This window comes from Heterodontus francisci, chromosome 12 (genome assembly GCF_036365525.1).
Source record: "Heterodontus francisci isolate sHetFra1 chromosome 12, sHetFra1.hap1, whole genome shotgun sequence".
Lineage (NCBI taxonomy): Eukaryota > Metazoa > Chordata > Chondrichthyes > Heterodontiformes > Heterodontidae > Heterodontus > Heterodontus francisci.
Window position 1 is genome coordinate 111442117 of NC_090382.1, and position 21542 is coordinate 111463658.

The 21542-nt window shown below is 42.0% G+C and overlaps 2 protein-coding genes across 2 annotated transcripts in view; both read left to right on the plus strand.

Moving 5' to 3' along the window:
- Nucleotides 1–7630, plus strand: part of LOC137375741 (uncharacterized) — a 29040-nt gene extending 21410 nt beyond the window's left edge. Inside the window, 2 exon segments of the mRNA XM_068043129.1 lie at nucleotides 4856–6164; nucleotides 6166–7630. Coding sequence (XP_067899230.1) covers nucleotides 4856–6164; nucleotides 6166–7630 — 2774 coding nt within the window.
- Nucleotides 7631–17578: 9948 nt separating this feature from the next.
- On the plus strand, nucleotides 17579–20114 carry LOC137375742 (protocadherin-10-like). Its single transcript, XM_068043130.1, has one exon. The coding sequence runs from the start codon at nucleotides 17580–17582 to the stop codon at nucleotides 20112–20114; it is 2535 nt and encodes an 844-aa protein (XP_067899231.1). The 5' UTR covers nucleotide 17579.
- Nucleotides 20115–21542: the final 1428 nt, after the last annotated feature.

The window sequence follows — 21542 nt, forward strand, 5'->3', positions numbered from 1 at the left end:
GATCATCCCTGACCTGCTGAGCATTTCCAGCAGATTTTCTTTTCATTTCAGATTTCCAGTATCCACAGTATTTTGCTATTTGATTAATGGAAGAGGCGCATAATGTTGTCAAAAGAGTAGTCGGTCTGAGGATTGGCAGGATATTACAATTCAGCAAAGGATGATCAAGAAATTGATAAAGAAAGACAGAAAATAGAACATGAGAGTAGGAGTCATAGGAATTGCAAGAGACCGAGAAACAGATTGTAAAGGCTTCAAAAAGTATTTCATAAGGAAAAGATTAGCAAATGTAGACGAAGGTCACTTTCAGAAAGAGGCACGAGAAATTAGAGTGGAAAATAAGGAAATAGTAAAAGCAGTCAACAGAAACTTGCCATCTGCCTGCACGATAGCACAATACACGTTCCAAAAATAGGGAGAAACCAAGGCTCTAGTGAGAATGAGGAACTTAAAGAATTATTAAAGAACTAATGCTGACGAAATTAATATGACTAAAAGCGAACAAATCCTCTGAACCCAATGGCCTACATCTTTGGGTTATGAAAGAGGTGGCTAGAGATAGTGAATGCATTGGTTTTGTACTTTCAGGATTCCATAGACTTTAAAATTGTGCCCGCAGATTAGAAGATATCAAACTTCAACCATCTATTCAACAATAGAGGCAGAGTGAAAAAGAGGAGCTGTAGGTCAGTTAGCCCGACATCAGTAGTAAGGAAAATGTCATAAACTATTTATAAGGACATAAAAACAGGGCGCTTAGCAGTGCCAATACAGACTTATAAAAGGGAAATAGTGTTTGACAAATCCATTAATGTTTTCTGAGTCTTAACTAGTAGGTTAGAACAGGGGAAACAATTGGGTGTAATGTATTTGGATCTTCAAAGAGCATTGGAAAAGTTACCACACGAGAGATTATTGTGCAAAATTATGGCTCGTGGGGCTGGGGGCAATATATTGACATGGATTGAGGACTGGTTAATGGACAGAAAACAAAAAGTAGGAATAAACGTGTACTTTTTGGCTGGCGATCAGGGTACCACAAGGATCAGTGCTTGAACCTCAGCTATTAGGGTTGAGCAATATATGCTGGTCTGGCCAGCGATGCCCACATCCCATGAAAACTAATTTAAAAAAAACTTTACACTGTCTATGCCTTAGGTAAGCAGACCAAGTATAATATATCAAAGCTTGCTGATGACACAAAGTTAGGTAGAAATGTAAGTTGTGAGGGGGATGCAACAATGCTATAAAGGGATATAGACAGATCAAAAAAGTAGGCATGATGAAGGAAGATGTGGCGAAATGTGAAGTTATCCATTTGGTAAGAAAAATAGGGAAGTATTTTTTTTTAAATGGTGATAGACTGAGAAATGCTGGCATTCAGAGGGGCTTGTGTTTTCTTGTGTACTAATCACTGAAAGATAACACGAAAGCCTAGCAATAGGAAAAATGACATGTTCGTCTCTATTTCAAAAAAGATTGGACTATAAGTATAAATAAGTCTAATGCAATTATATAGCGTTTTGCTGATATCACGCCTCGAGTACTGTTTATAGTTTTGGTCTCCTTAACTAAGCAAGGATTTACTTGCCTTAGAGGGAGTGCTACGAATGCTCACTGGACTGATTCCTGGGATTTTTTTTATAGAACATTACAGCGCAGTACAGGCCCTTCGGCCCTCGATGTTGCGCCGACCTGTGAAACCATCTGACCTACACTATTCCATTTTCATCCATATGTCTATCCAATGACCATTTAAATGCCCTTAAAGTTGGCGAGTCTAATACTGTTGTGGGCAGGGCGTTCCACGCCCCAACTACTCTCTGAGTAAAGAAACTACCTCTAACATCCGTCCTATATCTATCACCCCTCAACTTAAAGCTATGTCCCCTCGTGTTTGCCATCACCATCCGAGGAAAAAGACTCTCACTATCCACCCTATCAAACCCTCTGATTATCTTATATGTCTCTATTAAGTCACCTCTCCTCCTCCTTCTCTCCAACGAAAACAACCTCAAGTCCCTCAGCCTTTCCTCATAAGACCTTCCCTCCATGCCAGGCAACATCCTAGTAAATCTCCTCTGCACCCTTTCCAAAGCTTCCACATCCTTCCTATAATGCGGTGACCAGAACTGCATGCAATACTCCAGGTGCGGCCTCACCAGAGTTTTGTACAGCTGCAGCATGACCTCGTGGCTCCGAAACTCGATCCCCCTACTAATAAAAGCTAACACACCATATGCCTTCTTAACAGCCCCATTAACCTGGGTAGCAACTTTCAGGGATTTATGTACCTGGACACCAAGATCTCTCTGTTCATCTACACTACCAAGAATCTTCCCATTAGCCCAGTACTCTGCATTCCTGTTACTCCTTCCAAAGTGAATCACCTCACACATTTCCGCATTAAACTCCATTTGCCATCTCTCAGCCCAGCTCTGCAGCCTATCTATGTCCCACTGTACCCTACAACATCCTTCGGCACTATCCACACCTCCTCCGACCTTCGTGTCATCCGCAAATTTACTAACCCACCCGTCTACACCCTATTCCAGGTCATTTATAAAACTGACAAACAGCAGTGGCCCCAAAACAGATCCTTGCGGTACACCACTAGTAACTAAACTCCAGGATGAACATTTGCCATCAACCACCACCCTCTGTCTTCGTTCAGCTAGCCAATTTCTGATCCAAAGCTCTAAATCGCCTTCTACCCCATACTTCCGTATTTTCTGCAATAGCCTACCGTGGGGAACCTTATCAAACGCCTTCCTGAAATCCATATACACCACATCCAATGCTATGTGAGTTTTGTCCTATTACGGGAGATTGAAGAATATTTGGAGTGAGGAGTATATTCCCTAGAGTTTAGAAGAATGAGAGTTTATCTCATTAAAGCATGTATGAGTGTTTGACAGGGTAGCTGCTAGATAGCTGTTTCCCGGGCTTGGGTGGATAGACCTAGGGGTTCCAGTCTCAAAGTAAGTGGTTGTGATGAGGTGAATGAGGTTTGTGAATCTTTGGAACGCTCTACCTCAAAGGACTGTGATGGCTCAGTCCGTGAGTATATTCAAGGCAGAAAACAATAGATTTTGGGATACTAAGGATGAATAGTATGGAGAAGTGGATTTGAGATCAACCATGATGGTATTGAATGGTGATGCAGGCTCGAAGGGACAATGGCCTACTCCTGCTCCTATTTCTATTGTTCTAATGTTAAGGCTGCAGGTCATAACTCTGGTTTTTATTTGTATAGTGTGTATTTGTATTTGAGAACATCAGTCAGAAATGATGGACACATTAGTTTCTGTTCACGACGGCGTTCTTAGCTTTTAATGTTGACCGCAAACGTCAGCCAGATGACAGTGAAATTCAAGGTCCTGCGCCAATTTACTGTTTTGTTTGTAGTTTCTCTTTCAATTACAATAACGAAATTAGAGTGTGACCCTTGAATGTCACGAACAAGTGTCGCTGACCGAAAAGGAGAAAATTACCTCCTGATTTGTACGGGGGGTGCGGGGGTGGGGTGGGGGGGTGGGGGTGTAGGCATTGGATGAACCAAGCACCAGTCAGTGGGTAGTGATTGTGGAAGGAATCTCGCCATAGCTACAGAAAGGCAGGTGGGCGCATGGTTTTCACGTAGCAAGTGGCAGTTGGGATATCGGAGGACATTTTACGCCGCAATTTGGAGTGAAGCGTGCGGGCACCATTGGGAGGAGGATACATATAACAAAGGAAAAGGAACGATAAATCTGGTGAATAGTTCTGCAAGATAGGGGGAAATATTGGATCTACTGATCACGTTTCGCATTGCGCGTGCGCTGTGCTGGTTGGAAAATGAGCCGAGGACAAGACTTCATCATACCAGAAGGAGCAATGCAATCTGAAGAGATTATCACTGTGGATCACAGCAATACAACGCCAAATACTTGGAGCTGTAAATCTAGACAGGTGAGAAAATTGAAAGGCAAGTGCAATGTAAGCCTAAGAATATTAAATCCCATGAGAAAAATATTCGTAATCTAAGACATCGTATTCATCAATGACGGATATAGTGAGATGTGAACCTCCTGTAATTATAAGAAGTGACTGCTATACCTTATATGTCCATGTATGTATATGCAAATATTATTATATACTTCAGAATTATTTCTGTTTTCCTCCAAAGTATTTAAACCAAGGGCATAGTTCAGCCGTTTAGCTTGAGAAATAAAAGTACTAGGTAGCATGGACGAGGTATTTTGTGTGGGTGCAAAAACAAATTGTATTATATCAATAATAGATGCTGCAAATGTAACACGTTATTTCCTTGTCATCAAGTGGTGGAAGTAGATACGATAGCAACGTTTAAGAGACATCTTGACAAATATATGAATAGGGAGGGAATAGAGGGATATGGGCCCCGAAAGTGCAGAAGGTGTTAGTTTCGGCAGGCATCAAGATCGGCGCAGGCTTGGAGGGCCGAATGGCCTGTTCCTGTGCTGTACTGTTCTTTGTTCTTTGTTCTTTATCACTGAATTAAGTGATAAAATATCGACACCGTCACAAGGTTCTTTAAGCTTGGAATTCTCCAAAATTAACTTAACGATGATGAGAAAGTTGAGACTTTCACAATTTACGTGATGCCTCGCTTTAGTATGACATCAGTGTAGTTATAGACAAAGACTCTTTGTGTCGCTGTCTACCAATAAGGGGAAGATTTTTAGCTGGAGATCCACCATCCATCCCCCAACACCGAGAGACGAAAGCAGGCAGACTATTGATGATCTCCTGAAAAGGTCTCCTTGCTTTTCGACTTATCTCTTGCATTATATTACTTATTTGGAATTGAATAATTGATATTAACGAACGGAAGTAAAAATGAGGGTCGAAAAACACATCTCAGAAAAGGAAATTACACCTATAGAAGGGCTATTTTTGTTGAGAAAGAAAGCCATACCGTCCATTTTGCTGCTTTGTATCTGGAATCTGGTTTCCGGGCAGATTCGTTACTCCATTCCAGAAGAATTGGAACACGGCGCTTTGGTGGGGAAAATCGCCAAAGATTTCAGATTAAATTCAGAGGAACTAGCAACTCGCAGATTCAGGATCGTTTCCCAAGTACCATTCCAATATTTCGACATAAATCTCCAGAATGGAATCTTATTTGTGAATAAAAGAATAGACAGGGAAGTACTCTGCGAACAGAGCCTTGCCTGTTTCGTGCTTTTGGAACTGGAAATTGAAAATCACATGGAACAGTATCGAGCAGAGATCGAGATTTTGGATATAAACGATAACTCTCCCAATTTCTCGAATCAGGAAATTCGTTTGGAAATTACAGAGTCGGTGGCACCTGGAACCAGGTTTATTTTAGAAGCCGCACAGGATCCTGATTTAGGAAGCAATTCTGTTCGAATGTACCAACTCACTCCAAATGAATATTTCATCCTGGATGTACCGACTCTTGGAAAATGGAAATTACCCGAATTGGTGGTGAAAAAGACTCCTGACCGAGAAAAACAATCGATCCACCGTTTATTACTCACTGCTGTTGATGGTGCGATACCCGAGAAGTCAGGTACTGCTCGGGTAATCATTAATGTCTCTGACACGAATGACAATGCACCCGTTTTCCAACAGTCCTTGTACGCTGTTAGTTTAATGGAAGATGCCCCACCTGGCACTTTGGTGATTAAACTTAGTGCTACTGATTTGGATGACGGGGCCAATAGCGACATTGTTTATTCTTTAGGTAGCTACAGTGAGGAAAGAATACCTGAAATATTTAGAATTAATCCGAAATTCGGAGAGATCAGGCTTAAGGGAAAAGTGGATTTTGAAGAAACAAGTGTTTACGAAATTCACGTGGAAGCTAAAGACAGGGGGGCACTGTCATTATCTGCACACTGTACTGTTCGGCTGGATATCAAGGACGTCAATGACAATGCGCCAGATTTGATTCTAAAACCAGCTTCCAGTACAGTCAATGAGGACGCTCCTACTGGGACATTGGTAGCGTTGGTTAGTGTTACAGATCGAGATTCGAAGAGAAACGGTCATACTATTTGTCAGATCTCCCCAGATGTGCCCTTTGTTCTGAAACCCTCCTTTTGGAATGCCTATAGACTCGCCCTGAATGATATACTTGATCGGGAACGTGTCCCTGAATTCGCAGTGACTGTGAAAAGACGAAGGAAGTCCTCCACTATCCACAAACAAAACAATTATTGTGCATATTTCAGATATAAATGACAACGCGCCCAACTTTATAGAGTCTTCGCCAGTCTACGTGACCGAGAACAATTCACCTGGTAATTCCATTGGATCAGTGACAGCGTTCGACGCAGATACTGAACAAAATTCTCAGCTTTCTTACAGCATTCTGGAAAGTAATCTTCAGGGAGATCCAGTGTCCTCATATGTTTCTATCAACTCAAAAAATGGCTTCATCTATTCGCAGCGGTCATTTGATTACGAGCAGCTTAAAAGTTTTAAGATCCAAGTTCAAGCTCAGGATGCTGGACTCCCAATGCTTTCCGGGAATACCACTGTAAATGTCATTATTCTAGATCAGAATGACAACCCTCCTGTAATTACATCACCTAGCTCAGTGAACTACAACAAGGCAATTGTGCCTCGATCTGCCAATCCAGGACTTTTGGTAACGAAGATAATTGCTTCTGATGCTGATTCTGGACAGAATGCACGAATTTCCTATCTACTCGTGCAAGCCACTGACCCGGGTCTTTTTAGAGTTTCTCATAGCACAGGAGAAATAAGAAGCGTTCGCCGATTTAATGATGATGACGCCACCGCACAAAGACTAGTCATCCAGGTAAAGGACAATGGACATCCATCTCTCTCTGCCACTACCACGATTACGCTCACTATAATTGAACAGAGCGAACAAATTCAGTCAGAAGTTGTCAATCTTCACCGAGATTTACAGCAATCGTCCGATTTGGCTTTTTATATAATAATTTCTTTGGGAATAATATCCTTCTTACTTCTTGTTATTATCATTGTTATTGTTATTGTCATTTGCCCAACCGACGGGCAACTTGACTGCAATGAAATTTGCAGTCTTACCAATTGTTGCTGTGTCAGAGAATTAGACTCCAAAGCTAGAATGCATAATTCACACGTCGACCTTCATGTCGTGCCAGACTCCAAGTTAATTAGGAATGTTCTTGAGGTTCGAGGGAATGGATCCATTTCAGATACATACCGTTATAAAGTTCGATTAGCACCAGAGGCAACCAAAATGGAATCGATGTATTTCGTTCCAGTAAGTCCAACAAATTCTGGAACTTTTAGAAAGAATATTCGAACATGTGCGTCAGGACGAAATGCAAACATGACGGATAATTGGGCATATATACCTAGCGAAGTGAGTATTATACGTTACAATAAAGAAAACAAAAGTTGGAAGTGCACAACGTGTGGACCAGTATCTAGAGAAAGAGGCAACTTAAAATTCAGGTTCTGTTCCTGCTATTTAGCATTTCGAGCATTTTCTATTTTTGGCTCAGATTTGATTCTACCAAAAGTGCAATATATTGTGTCTTACTCCGTTGCCCGTTACACAATTTTGCTCAGTTTACTTTTTTTGGCAAATATGATGCACTCACGTTGCTTCTTTTCCTAAGGAGTGATTGTAACATAAAACAGATCCTGGGGAATATAAGGCACGGATTTTAAAATGGGTAGGGTGTATAAACGGCCGAATTGGTGAGAGTAGTGATGTCATTGCGCACGTTCACTGTATTTGACGAGCACACGCTAAACTATCTCAAACTAAACAATACTGATTCTTCACTATTATCCATAGCAACACACAAAACAAAAGGTTGAAAACGTAGGTATGAGTTCGCACTTCCCCTCTGGTGGGTTTTTTTTTGGTGAACTTCCTCATTCAATAATAATTGTGGGGACCAGGTTTAATCTGATACTCTAAAATAAAAGCAAAATACTGCGGATGCTGGAAATCTGAAATAAAAACAAGAAATGCTGGAACCACTCAGCAGGTCTGGCAGCATCTGTGGAAAGAGAAGCAGAGTTAACGTTTCAGGTCAGTGACCCTTCATCGGAACTGACAAATATTAGAAAAGTCACAGATTATAAGCAAGTGAGGTGGGGGTGGGGCAAGAGATAACAAAGGAGGTCTAGATTGGACCAGGCCACATAGCTGACCAAAAGGTCACGGAGCAAAGGCAAACAATATGTTAATGGTGTGTTGAAAGACATTCTTTTTTACATTTTTTACAATCTTTTTTTTGCATTTATTTCATTTCATCTTAGTTTGTTCAGTTTGCTTACCCGCTGTTTTTTTTTCAGGTTTGCACTGCTGCTGTTCAATATTCAGTGTATTAATACCTAATCTGTACTAATGCTTTGTCTTTCAAGACACCATTAACATATTGTTTGCCTTTGCTCCGTGACCTTTTGGTCAGCTATGTGGCCTGGTCCAATCTAGACCTCCTTTGTTATCTCTTGCCCCACCCCCACCTCACTTGTTTATAATCTGTGACTTTTCTAATATTTGTCAGTTCCGAGGAAGAGTCACTGACCCGAAGTGTTAACTCTGCTTCTCTTTTCACAGATGCTGCCAGACCTGCTGAGTGGTTGCAGCATTTCTTGTTTTTAATCTGATACTCCACTGATTCCGCTGGAATAAACGTCAAAAAATAATCCACTACAGTCGTGCTGCGCATTCAGCAGATGCTCACTCCAGACAGTAACAGAAGTTGCCTCTGGAATCTTCGATTAATCTGTTTCTCCAATTTGGTAGTTGTGCAAAAGTGAAGGTTGATCTTCTGATTTCACGTATGTTCTTTCTCTAATGTTAATGAGGCATCTTGCTCTATAAGGATCATCCATATTAAGCTTTGTCCCTTCCATTTCACCCAAATTTTTTTTGAGATACAGCAGTGAAACAGGCCCTTCGGCCCACCGAGTCTGTGCAGACCAACAACCACCCACTTATCCTAACCCTAACCCCATATTCCCTAACACCTACCTATACTGGGCGCAATTTACAATGGCCAATTTACCTGTCATCTGAAAGTCTTCGGCTGTGGGAGGAAACCGGAGCACCCGTCGAAACTCCACACAGGCAGTACTCATGATCGAACCCGGCTTCCTGGAGCTGTGAGGCTGTGGTGCTAACCACTGCGCCGCTGTCACACTCTCGAATTTGCAGCCCTAATTTCTGCTGTCACGATTTTTGGTAAGGCTTGCGTGTGAACATTTACTACTGTATTTTAATAGTTAGCATTCATTTTTGCTATCTCAGCTGTCATAATGTTCCAAGGCGAGCTTGTAGAAATACGACATATTCATCAACTACCATGGGCAAGGACGAGAACAATTTACTGGTGTGCGCTAAACCAAAGCTGGTGTCACCTAATCAAAACTTGCTAATTAATCAAGGTCTTTTTATATATTTCTCAACCGCTTGAGGTATCTTACATTTTAGGTATTAACCCACCAACTGGACTTCTCAGCAGAAAAAGACAGGAATGTTGTTGGAAATACATTAGTCTGAGCTCAATGTCATAATGCGTTGCTTACTGTAGTTATGAAAAAATATTGTTACTTCATTCAAAAAAGAAATGATTTCTTCATTTAATCATGCCTCAGTTTGAGGATAGTTAATTAAGTATCATAAATATGTATAATTGCGTATGATGCTTATATAGCGCAGACGTATTGCGAACTTCAACGTGCTAACAATGAATTGGACGGCCATAATGTGAGTATCAGCAGACAAAGCACGTCTACTTATGTGATCCGGTACTATTAACATAATCTGGGTGATCTGAGGAACCTACATGGGAGAGGCAAAATTAGACTAAATAATATGCAATAAATTGTTGAAGCAATTTACAGTGAGACGTCACCTTGGAAGCAGCGCAATATGATAAAGGTTCGCACCATTTACGCTAGAGCGGAGAGATATACACATTCACTTTTCTGAATGTGAATTATGAAGAAAAACGGAGTGAAGGGAGGAGGACTTGGGTAGACATTTAGAAGGAAGGATATTAAAAACAAAACGTGTATAATTACAGATTGCATTTATTATATTCAGAAAAGGTGCAATAGATAAAAGGAGCCTACATCTCTGGCGATGCAATTTACACAGAAAAGTAATCTTTGCATTGTCGTCTTCTGCCATTTCCAACAACTGCAACAGAAACATAACATAAGCACGTTTTGCTCTTACCTCCCTTGCTGTCTTTGGTGGGACCTGGCACCACCAGTTGCTTCTTCCAGCATCACCAGTAGATCCAGTTGTTTTTTTTCTTATAGCTTCTCAGTTAACTCCAGGAGATGAAAAAAAACTATTAGTTTACTTCCTGTCTCACAGAGGAGCATGTTTCCAAATATTCCTTTCATTTTAGTATGTTACATGCATTTTCTTCAATCTCGCAAACTTTTTTTTTCTGACGAAAATGCTGCCACATCTACATCAGGAAAGCTTAATATACATTGGGCGAAAACATTACTGAGGACCTTCATGCTCTACCATCTGTTATCCTGACCTCCATCTAGCTGGCCGCTTAAATTCCTCTCTGACCTCAATCACTTAGGCCTCCTACATGACTTCAATGAAGCTTCATGGCAGTATCTCAGGTTCAGAATGGTAGAAACTTTGGGGCATTTGCAAGTTTGAAAAAGGGTGAAAAATTAGGAAGGGGTGAAGACATGAGAATGAGCTTTCAATTATAAAGCATTGGCGATAGGAGTTAGTATAGGTCAGCACGTGTAGAATGATAGTTTCTTTTTATTTGTCATTGGGATGTGAGCATCGCTGGTAAGGCCACCATTTATTGCCCTTCCCTAATTGCCTTTGAGAAGGGGAGCCACTTTTATTAACCACTGTAGTCTATGTAGTGCAGGTACTCCCATAATGCTATTGTGTAAGGAGTTCTAGGATTTTCACCCGGCGTCAGTGAAGGAACGGTGATCTAGTTCCAAGCCAGGATGGTGTGTGGATTGGCGGGAAACTTGGAGGTGGTGGTGTTCCCATATATCTGCTGCCCTTGTCCTTCTAGTTTGTAGAGGTGGCAAATTTAAAAGGTGCTGTCAAAGGAGCCTTGGTGAGTTGCTGCAATGCATCTTGTATATTAGTACACACTGCTGTCACTGTGCGCCAATGATGTAAGGAGTGAACGTTTAAGGTGGTAAATGGGATGCCAATCAATCAGGCTGCTTTGTCTTGGATGTTGTTGAGCTTCTTGAGTGTTGTTGGAGCTGCACTCATCCAGGAAAGTGGAGAATACTCCTTTGCCCTCCTGACTTGTACCTTGTAGATGGTGGACAGGCTTTGGGGAGTCAGGAGGTGAGTTACTTGCTGCGGAATTCCAAGCCTCTGGCCTGCTCTTACAGCCACAATATGTATATGGCAGTCCGGTTGATTTTCAGGCCAATGGTGGCCCCCCAGGATGTTAATGGTGGGGGATTCAATGACGGAATTGCCATTGAATATCAAGGGAAGATGGTTAAACTCTCTCTTACTGGAGATGGTTCTTGCCTGGCACTTGTTTGGCATGAATATTACTGGATGCTTATCAGACCAAGCCTGACTATTGTCCAGGTCTTATTGTGAGTGGTATCGATTACTCTGCAATCATCAGTGGACATCCTCACTTCTTACCTTATGATGGAGGGAAGGTTAGTGATGAGGCAGCTTGAAGAAGTTTCGGCCTAGGACACTGCCCTGAGGAACTCCTGCAGCGTTGTCCTGGAGCTGAGTTGATTGGCCTCCAACAACCACAACCATCTTCATTTATGCGAGGTATGTTTAGTTTAGTTTAGTTTAGTTTAGAGATACAGCACTGAAACAGGCCCTTCGGCCCACCGAGTCTGTGCCGACCATCAACCACCCATTTCTACTAATCCTACACTAATCCCATATCCCTACCACATCCCACCTGTCCCTATATTTCCCTACCACCTACCTATACTAGGGGCAATTTATAATGGCCAATTAACCTATCAACCTGCAAGTCTTTGGCATGTGGGAGGAAACCGGAGCACCCGGAGGAAACCCACGCAGACACAGGGAGAACTTGCAAACTCCACACAGGCAGCACCCAGAATTGAACCCGGGTCCCTGGAGCTGTGAGGCTGCGGTGCTAACCACTGCGCCACTGTGCCGCCCCAACCAGTATGACTCCAACCAGTGGAGAATTTTCCCCTGATTCCCATTGGCATGAAACTGGTTCAGGTTCATTGGTGTAACACTTGGACAAATGATGTCTTGACGCCAAGGACAGCCACACTCACCTCACCTCTGGAATTCTGCTCTTTTGTCCATGTTTGGACCAAGATTGCAATGAGGTCTGGAGCTGAGGAGAACCTAAACTGAGCATCAGTTATTTCTGAGTAGGTGTCGCTTGATCGTGCTGTTGACAACACCTTCCATCACTTTGAATTTGATTGAGAGTAGACTGATGGGACAGTAATTGGCTGGGTTACATTCGTCCTCCTTTTTGTGGACAGGACATACCTGGGCAATTTTTCACGTTGTCGGATTGATGCCGGTGTTGTCACTGTACTGGAACAGCTTGGCTAAAGGCATGGCTAGTTCTGGAGCACGAGTCTTCAGTACTACGGCCGGGATGTTGTCAGAGCCCATCGTCTTTGCTGCATCCAGTATCTTCAGTTGTTTCTTGATATCACATGTAGTGAATCAAATTGTCTAAAGACCGGCATCTATGATGGTGAGAACCTTTGGAGTAGGCCGAGATGGATCATCGTTCAGCACTTAGGATGAAGATGGGTTTCAAATGCTTCAGTCTTGTCTTTTGCACTGATGTGCTTGGCTTCCGATGGGGGCGTCTTCTGCTCCGGTTAGTAGTTTGATTGTTCATGACCATTCACAAGCTTTGATCTGATCCATTGGCTGGGGGAATTGCTTAGCTCTGTCTATAGCATGCAGCTTCTGCTGTTTCGCATGCATGTAGTCCCTTATTGTAATTTCATCAGTGCGGCACCTCATGTTTAGGTATGCCTGGTGCTGCTCTTGGCATACTCTCCTGCACTCCTTATTGAACCAGGGTTGGGCCCCTAGCTTAATATTAATGGTAGATTGAGCTCTGCCGGGCCATGAGGTTACAGATTGTGGTGGAATGCAATTCTGTTGCAGCTGATGGCCTACAGCACCTCATGGATGTCAGCTTTTGAGCTGCTGGATCTGTACTGAATCTAGTTGGGGCTTAGTGCAATATAGAATACGGGCAGCACCGTTTTGGATCAGCTGACGTTTACAGAACATAGAGGTTGCAAGGCTCCCAAGAAAGCATTGCCGTAGTTAATTGTAGAGGTGACAAATTCAAGGATTACGTTTTCAGTGGCTGAGGTAGAAGCACAGGTGGACAATGGAGTGGTCCTGGAGGTGGAAATAGCATTGTGATTGTCAGGATACGTGTTTAAACGCTAAGCTATGCGTCAGATAGGATGCCATACGTTGTAAACCGTTTGATGCAGCCTGAGACAGTGGCCATGTACAGGCAGAGAGCAAGTAGCAAGTTTACATGATTTGTGGTGGGCCCAGAATCGATGGCATTAGTACTCTGGATGTTTAATGGAGGATTTGCGGCTCAGTCAAGATGAAAGGTGGGACAGGCAGTCTGATAGCAATGAGACAGCAAGTATTTCGAGAATAGTGATGGAAATGCAGAGCTGTCTGTCATCAGCATACTGTTTGAAGTTGATCTCTTGTCTATGGATGATGTTTCCAAAGGCAGCATATGAATGTGGAAGACGAGGGGATCAAGGACAAATTGTTAACGAATTCCAGAAGTAATGGCGTGACGGTAAAAAGAGAAGCTATGACTAGAAATATTCTGGGTACGACTGCATATATAAGAATAGAAACAAGTTAGGATCGCCCCATTGAACTGAGCATCAGACATGCAACATCAAAGGTCGGTAGTGTGGTCAAATGTGTAAAAGACTACAGAAAGGTCGAGGATGATGACGAGAGATAATGCATCATAGTCACACTCATAAAGAATATCGAAGACTCTCCTTAATATCTATCTAATTGATGAAGCTTTTCCTCATGTCCCGTAATGCCTCTTTCTTTGGCTTCGTGCCATTTTTTGTCTGATTACATTTCTGTGAAGCGTATTGGGACGTTTAACTATGTAAACAATTCTAGTTAAATGCAAGTTGTTGTTAGGGGCTTTGGGTTTTACTGTCAAGTATGTTAGATCACCCCCATCTAGTGTAGTAATGAAAGAACTGGACTTATTTCTGGTGAAGAATGGATAGGGTAGAATTGTTTGGGGCTTGATGCCAGGTCATAGCATGAATGAAAAATGCATTTACATTTTTTTCTGAATCTTATATCCATTTTACCTAAAGCCTTATGAAAATTTTATGAAGCAGTGGAAAACTATCAGGTTACATGGTCTTATTAGACAGGGATGTATAACCCAGATCAACGATACTTGTAAGGGTTGTGAACAGCTTAGCTCTCTGGAAGGAAAGCGATGCAGGTTGCCATCCATTTTCTTTCGCTGTGTCCCAATAATTTGTTTGTGGATGCGTTTAAAGTTGGTCTTGAAGTGTCTTTTCCAAAGCATTTTTTCAAATCATTTTCTCTGTTGGTTTTAAAATCAGCATGTTGTTGGAAAGCGGGAATCTATTCGATTCTCCGTCTTGAACTGTGGTTTAAGCAGTGACATATAGCAGGTTCGTCAAAGTGCTCCATTGTAACCCTATGCGGCTAAAGAGTTGATTCAAGAGGAACCTTGAAGCTACCAGGGTCATCGTTTTCAATTTTTGTATCCTGGCTGAATGCTCTAGGAAGTAGCAACTCTAGCTTGAACGCAAATCAGCAGTGCCATGCTGAGAAGAGACTAGAATACATCAGCTTTTGTTTTCTCTCGAGGAGCCAAATTGCTTAGTCCTTAGAATATCTGACTTTTAATCTGCGCATAAAGCTTTCAACTCCCCGTTCCACTTTCGGGTAGCCCAACGTAGCATTAGAATTTCACGCTGCTGCTCGATGCTGTCTCAATAAAAGCCGTGAATAAATATTTGATTTTTACGCATCAGCCGTGGCTCAGTTAAAGTAGTCTGCCTGTAAGCCAGAGGGTTATGAGTTCAAGTTCTACTCAGAGACTTGGGCATATGATTCAAACTGACACTTTTGTACAGTAATGAGCAAGCGCCGCATTATCATTATCTTTCGGAGGAAACATTAAGCCCAGGTCTGCCTGCCCTCCCATGTAGCCAGAAACGATCGGATGGCGCTGTTCGAAGGAGAGCAAGGATGTAGCCCCGATCCCCAGGTAAATGTTGATAGACTCGTAGAATCATTGAATGGTTACCGCACAGAAGGAGACCATTCGGCCCGTTATGGCCATGCCAGCTCTCTGCAAGAGCAGCTTATCTATTCCCATTCAGCGCTTTTTTTCGTAGCCCTGCATTTTTTCTCTGTTGATAATTCTCTTTTGAAAGGCTTGGTCGAATGTACTTCCCCCACACTCTCAGGCAGTGCACTCCAGATCCTAACAGTCGCTGCCGATCAGCTTAAATCGGTGTCCTGTGGTTCTCGATCCTTTTGCCAACAGGAACAGTTTCTCCCTGTCCAGACCTCTCATGATTTTGAACACCTCTATCAAACCTCCTCTTGATCTACTCTTCCATAAGGCAAGCAACCCCAGCTTCTCCAATCTATCCACCTAACTGAAGTTCCTCATCTTTGGAACTATTCTCATGAATCCTTTCTGCACCCTCTCTAATGCCTTCACATCCTTCTTAAAGGGCAGTGCCCATAACTGGGCACAGTCTGCCAGATAAGACCGAACCACATTTCTTATATCTGCCAGTTCTGAAGAAGGGTCACTGACCTGAAACGTTAAGTCTGCTTCTCTCTCCGCAGATGCTGCCAGACCTGTTGAGTATTTCCAGCGTTTCTCATTTTTATTTCAGATTTCCAGCATCCCGCAGTATTTTGCTTTTACTCCAATGCTTTATACGGGTTTATCAATTAACATCAATTAAACAGATTATCTGGTTATTATCTTATTGTTGATTGTGAAACTTTGATCTGTGCATTTTGGCTGCTGCGTTTCCTACATTACCACGGTGAGTATACGTCAAAAGTATTTCATTAGCTGCAAAGTGCCTTGAAACGTTCAGAGGCCATGAAATGTGCTATAGAAATGCAAATTCTTTCTTTCTTTCTTTCTTTCTTTCTTTCTTATTTGTGTTGATGAGAGTAGAGTTTCAGCAGAAAGTTAACCTATTGTGTATATCTTTTTTTCCATACAATTATTTATGATTCAAAACTCTCAGATGTGCAATGGAGGGATTTCTCTTGTTCCATGTGCGATCTGCATTCCTTAGTTGTGAGGCGGATTCGTGAGGAAAAAGGTACATGGTTGCAGGAGGGTGGTCTAGCATAATCTAACTTGTCGTTTTGTATTTTGAATGAGCATTTGGTCACATATCTCTTTCCTAATTCTGCATACGTTAATATCTGGATTACGCAGTTGGTGACAATGAAAACGATGTCGCAGGAAGAAACAAATATTTGATATGGAAGCTTCCAATTTAGCTTGCACCCTGCGGAGTATCATATTTATAATTTAAATACTACTGCGTGATAAAGCGCATTTAGTAATATTAAGCGTGTTCCGCTAGATCGTATTTAATCAGACTTGGGGGCAAGAAGTAGAAGAAATTGTTTCAGCTGAAGATTTAAAAAAAAATAAGTGGATGGTGAGCTGCATTCGAGGAAAATCAGATTAAGGGAAGTAGTTCTCTTTTCTCGGTGTAACAGCATAATTCAGTGTCTGAGCCAATTTGTGATTTTTTTGTGTATCAAATTGGCAAGGCCTGACAGTATTATGAATGGTCTAGCACCTGTAATTAAGCTACGGGACTGACTTCCAATGTGCTAACGTCCAGAAAAAAACTAGTTGGCAACTATTCCGGATTTTCTCTTGGACAGCGACATCATTTTAGTTATGCACGGAATATTCTGGTTACTGGCAAGAATTTATTTGAATCTTCTAAGAGAAAACAAATTATACAAATTAGTTGGCAAAATCTATTATCAAAAGTTATAGTACAGGCAGCATGCGTGATTGTCACTGCACAATTAAAATTTCTTTAACATTCGGTAATAGATTATTGAGTTCTCCGAAACTGATAGCACTATTCCAATTTGTTATGACAGAAGGATTACTACAGGTAAAATGCACATTGGCAATTTTTACACTGAGATAAGATATGACTTTAAGAAGTGCTATGTGTAATTATTGGATAAAACTCTTTGTGTCGCTGTCTACCAATGAGGAATTGAAAAATGAAGAGAGATCCATCAGCCCTCCCCCAGCACCGTACATACGGTGAAGAAGGAAGAGAAAGGAAGGCAGGCACCCAGATTGCGGTTGCATCTCAGCCATCTTTGTCCTTCTTTCCTTCTAGTGATTCTACATTCGGCGGACATGAGATTTATCAATCATTTTCCTTTGGACTTCGCACTAAGACAGGTGGCTTTAAGTAACATCTACTTTTTACTAATATTTACACAGCAGTGCGAATGAAAGGACGTCTTCACACAGATAATGCAAACGTTATCTTTCATAACTCTGCTATACGTCTGGGATTTTGTTTCTGCCCAGATTCGGTACTCGATTCCAGAAGAACTAGAAAACGGCGCTTTTGTTGGGCATATTGCTAACGATATTGGATTAGATGTAAGGGAACTGTCCAGGCGTAGATTCCGGATCATGTCAGCTGCAAAGAGGAGGTATTTTGAAGTGAATTTAAAAGATGGTATTTTGTTTGTTAACGACAAAATTGACAGGGAGCAGCTCTGCGGTCGAAGTCTTACGTGTTTACAAAATCTCGAGATTGTCATCGAAAATCCATTAAAACTGTACCGTGCTGAGATTGAAATACAAGATATCAATGACAATTACCCCAGTTTTTCGCAGGATGAACTACGTTTGGAGATTCTTGAGTCAACTCCACCGGGAACTCGCTTTCCACTTCAGAGCGCGCATGATCCCGACGTGGGTACAAATTCTGTTCACACTTACATCCTCAATCCGAATAACCATTTCACATTGGATGTTCGAAACAGCAGTGATGGAACAAAAAGTGTGTATTTGTTGCTTGAGAAAGTCTTGGATAGAGAAAAACAAGCCGTTCATCACTTATTTCTCAGTGCCTTAGATGGCGCGATTCCAAAGCGATCTGGTCGTGCCCAAATTATCATCACTGTCCTTGATGTCAATGACAACGTGCCTGTATTTGATCAGTCGGTTTATTGGGTGAAAGTGATTGAAAATGTAGTGGACAATACGTTAGTTATTGATCTCAATGCTACTGATTTGGATGAAGGTACTAATGCGGATATAATCTACTCTTTCAGCAGTAACACCCCAGACAGAATCCGGGAACTGTTTAGTGTCGAACCGTATACAGGAGAACTCATAGTTAAAGGAATGTTGGATTACGAAAAAGCCAACGTCTATGAGATTAATGTGGAAGCTAGGGATCGGGGTCCTACTTCTGTACCTGTATATTGTAAAGTTATAGTGGAGATCGTGGACATGAATGACGTAAAACCTGAGATGACGTTGATGTCATTATCCAGTCCCGTAAATGAAAATGCGACAATCGGGACTATGGTAGCTCTAATTAGTGTAACGGATCCTGAATCTGGAGTAAACGGTAATACTAGTTGTCATATCGCCAATAACCTCCCATTCCAGCTGAAATCGTCTTTCAAGAACACTTACATGCTGGTCACAAATGGTTTATTGGACAGGGAAACTGTTTCTCAATACACAATTAACGTCAGTTGTTCGGACGCTGGATCCCCTCGTCTCTTTGCCAATAAAGTCATACTAGTGGAAGTCTCAGACATTAATGACAATGCGCCATGCTTCACGAAGGCATCATACACAGCTTACGTTACGGAAAACAATACACCCGGTGCATCCATCTGCTCCATGACAGCATTTGATTCAGACCTGGGTCAAAACTCTCACATTACTTACTCCATTAGGGAGAGTCAGATTCAAGGTCTGTCTGTCATGTCCTTTGTGTCTATTAATTCAGAAAATGGTCAAATATTTTCACAGCGCTCTTTTGACTATGAGCAATTTAAAAACTTTCAAATCCACGTTCAAGTTCGGGATGCTGGAATCCCACCCCTCAGCAGTAATGCTGTTGTGAATGTAGTAATCCTTGACCAAAATGACAACTCACCTGTAATTGTATCTTCCCTGACAAATAATGGATCGCCGGTAATGATGCCTCGATCTGCGCATCCAGGCTACCTGGTTACCAAGGTGACTGCAGTCGATGCTGATTCTGGACAGAATGCGAGACTGATGTACCAATTGATTCAAGCTTCTGATCGGAGTCTTTTCACTGTAGCACGCAATTCGGGAGAAATCAGAACCATACGACTCTTTGAAGACAGAGATTCCGCAACACAAGTGCTTGTAATCCTAGTGAAAGACAATGGACATCCCTCCCTGTCGACTACTGTCACAGCGACGTTGTCATTGATGGATAGGACTGCTGAAATGATTTCAGGCATGAGCAATATGCCCCAAAACATTGAGCATTCCTCGAATTTGGCCATGTATATGATAATAACACTAGGGACAGTCTCATTCATCCTTCTGTTGATCATAATTGTTCTCGTTACAACCATGTGCCACAATAGCAATGATCACGGTGACGAATGTTCTCTGATCACGTGTTGCTTTAGACGTGAGATTGCGAACAATATATTGAAGAAGTCTGATGCAAACATTCGGATGGCCTCCAGTGTTCAACCAACCGCAAATTTTGTGAAAGTTTGTGGTACTGGGTCTCTCTCTGAAACATACTGCTATAATGTTCGTCCAACAACTGAACCAGAGAACAGGAACTGTGTGTTCCTCACGCCTTCCAGTTCTGCAACGCGTAGAAGCTATACCAAGAACGCTGACATGCATTTCTCAGAGTGCAGTCAGCACGTGAAACAAAGCGCTAATGTTGCCAGTGAGGTGAGTAAAATAAATGTCTCTGCACCCATAATATGCCCATCTACGCGAAATGATAGGCTGATGGTTTTAAAATGCGGGAAATTACTTTGAGATTTGACATTTCATCTTAATACAGACGTTATCACCTTTACTGTGACTAAATACAAAGGTGGACGAAGAAAACAGTTTGCCAGACTTTTAACAGCTCTGTTATACTGTGTTATTTAATACATTTTCAACTTACATCAGAGCTTCCAATATGTCTGTAATAGAACCTTTTGACGTGTTTATTTGATAGTCTTCACCAATAACCTACTTACCTGAGCAGAGAGGTCAATTAACCAGAAGGCATAGATTTAAAGTAATTGGTAGAAGAGTTGAGAAAAAACTTTTTTTTTTACCTAGAGGGTGATGGGGGTCTGGAACTCATTGCCTGAAAGGTTGCAGAAGCAGAAACCCTTGTCACATTAAAAAATATCGATATACACTTGATGCGTGTAATCTCGGGCGGCACAGTGGCGCAGTGGTTAGCACCGCAGCCTCACAGCTCCAGTGACCCGGGTTCAATCCTGGATACTGCCTGTGTGGAGTTTGCAAGTTCTCCCTGTATCTGCGTGGGTTTCCTCCGGGTGCTCCGGTTTCCTCCCACATGCCAAAAACTTGCAGGTTAATAGATAAATTGACCATTATAAATTGCCCCTAGTATAGGTAGGTGGTGTGGGGATGTGATAGGAATATGGAATTAGTGTAGGGTTAGTATAAAATGGGTGGTTGATGGTCGGCACAGACTCGGTGGGCCGAAGGGCCTGTTTCAGTGCTGTATTACTAAACTATAGGGCTACTGGAACTGCAAAGTGGGATGAGACAGTTTAGTTCTTTTTCGGCGGGCACAGGCACGACAGGTGGAATGGCCTCTTTCTGCGCTAATAAGTGCTCCATGTTTCTATTTACTTGGATTAACAAACTATAACGAAACAAGGTCGATATGCCTTGTACAATTTAAGACTGAATTATTAAGTGTGTTATGAATTTTGCAGTGTGGTGGAACTAAGTGGGAAAACATTCATAGAATATGGGTGTATTTTGTTCTAGTTTTCTTCCTTTGTCTTCTGGAAAAGGTGATTAATTCTGTGTCGATTTCCATAGGTGTTCGTTCTCTCTACTGCCCGACTCAGTTCAGCAACATAGCTTCTATTTGCATAACACTTTAAAGTAGTTAAAAGTTTCAAGGCGTTTCACAGGGACGAAAATACGCCAAATAAGGAGAGATTAGGACAGGGAACGAAACACTTGCTCACAGAGGAAGGTTTTCAGCAAAGTCTTAGAGGAGGAGACAGTTGGAGGCAAAAAATGTTTTGGGGAGGGATTTCCAGAGATCATAGGAAGGCACAGCTCCCAATGCTGGGCGAAGGCAGTCGGAAATTCACAAGAGACCAGAGTTAAAGAAATGAGGAATACTCCGAGAGTTGTAGGGCTTCAGGAGGATACAGAGCGAGACCCCGGTACGACTGCATGGTGTTTTGTACATCAGAATTATAT

What these genes read in the sequence shown, in the direction of transcription:
- LOC137375742 (XM_068043130.1), top strand. Translation starts at nt 17,580, where the DNA reads ATGCAAACGTTATCTTTCATAACTCTGCTATACGTCTGGGATTTTGTT.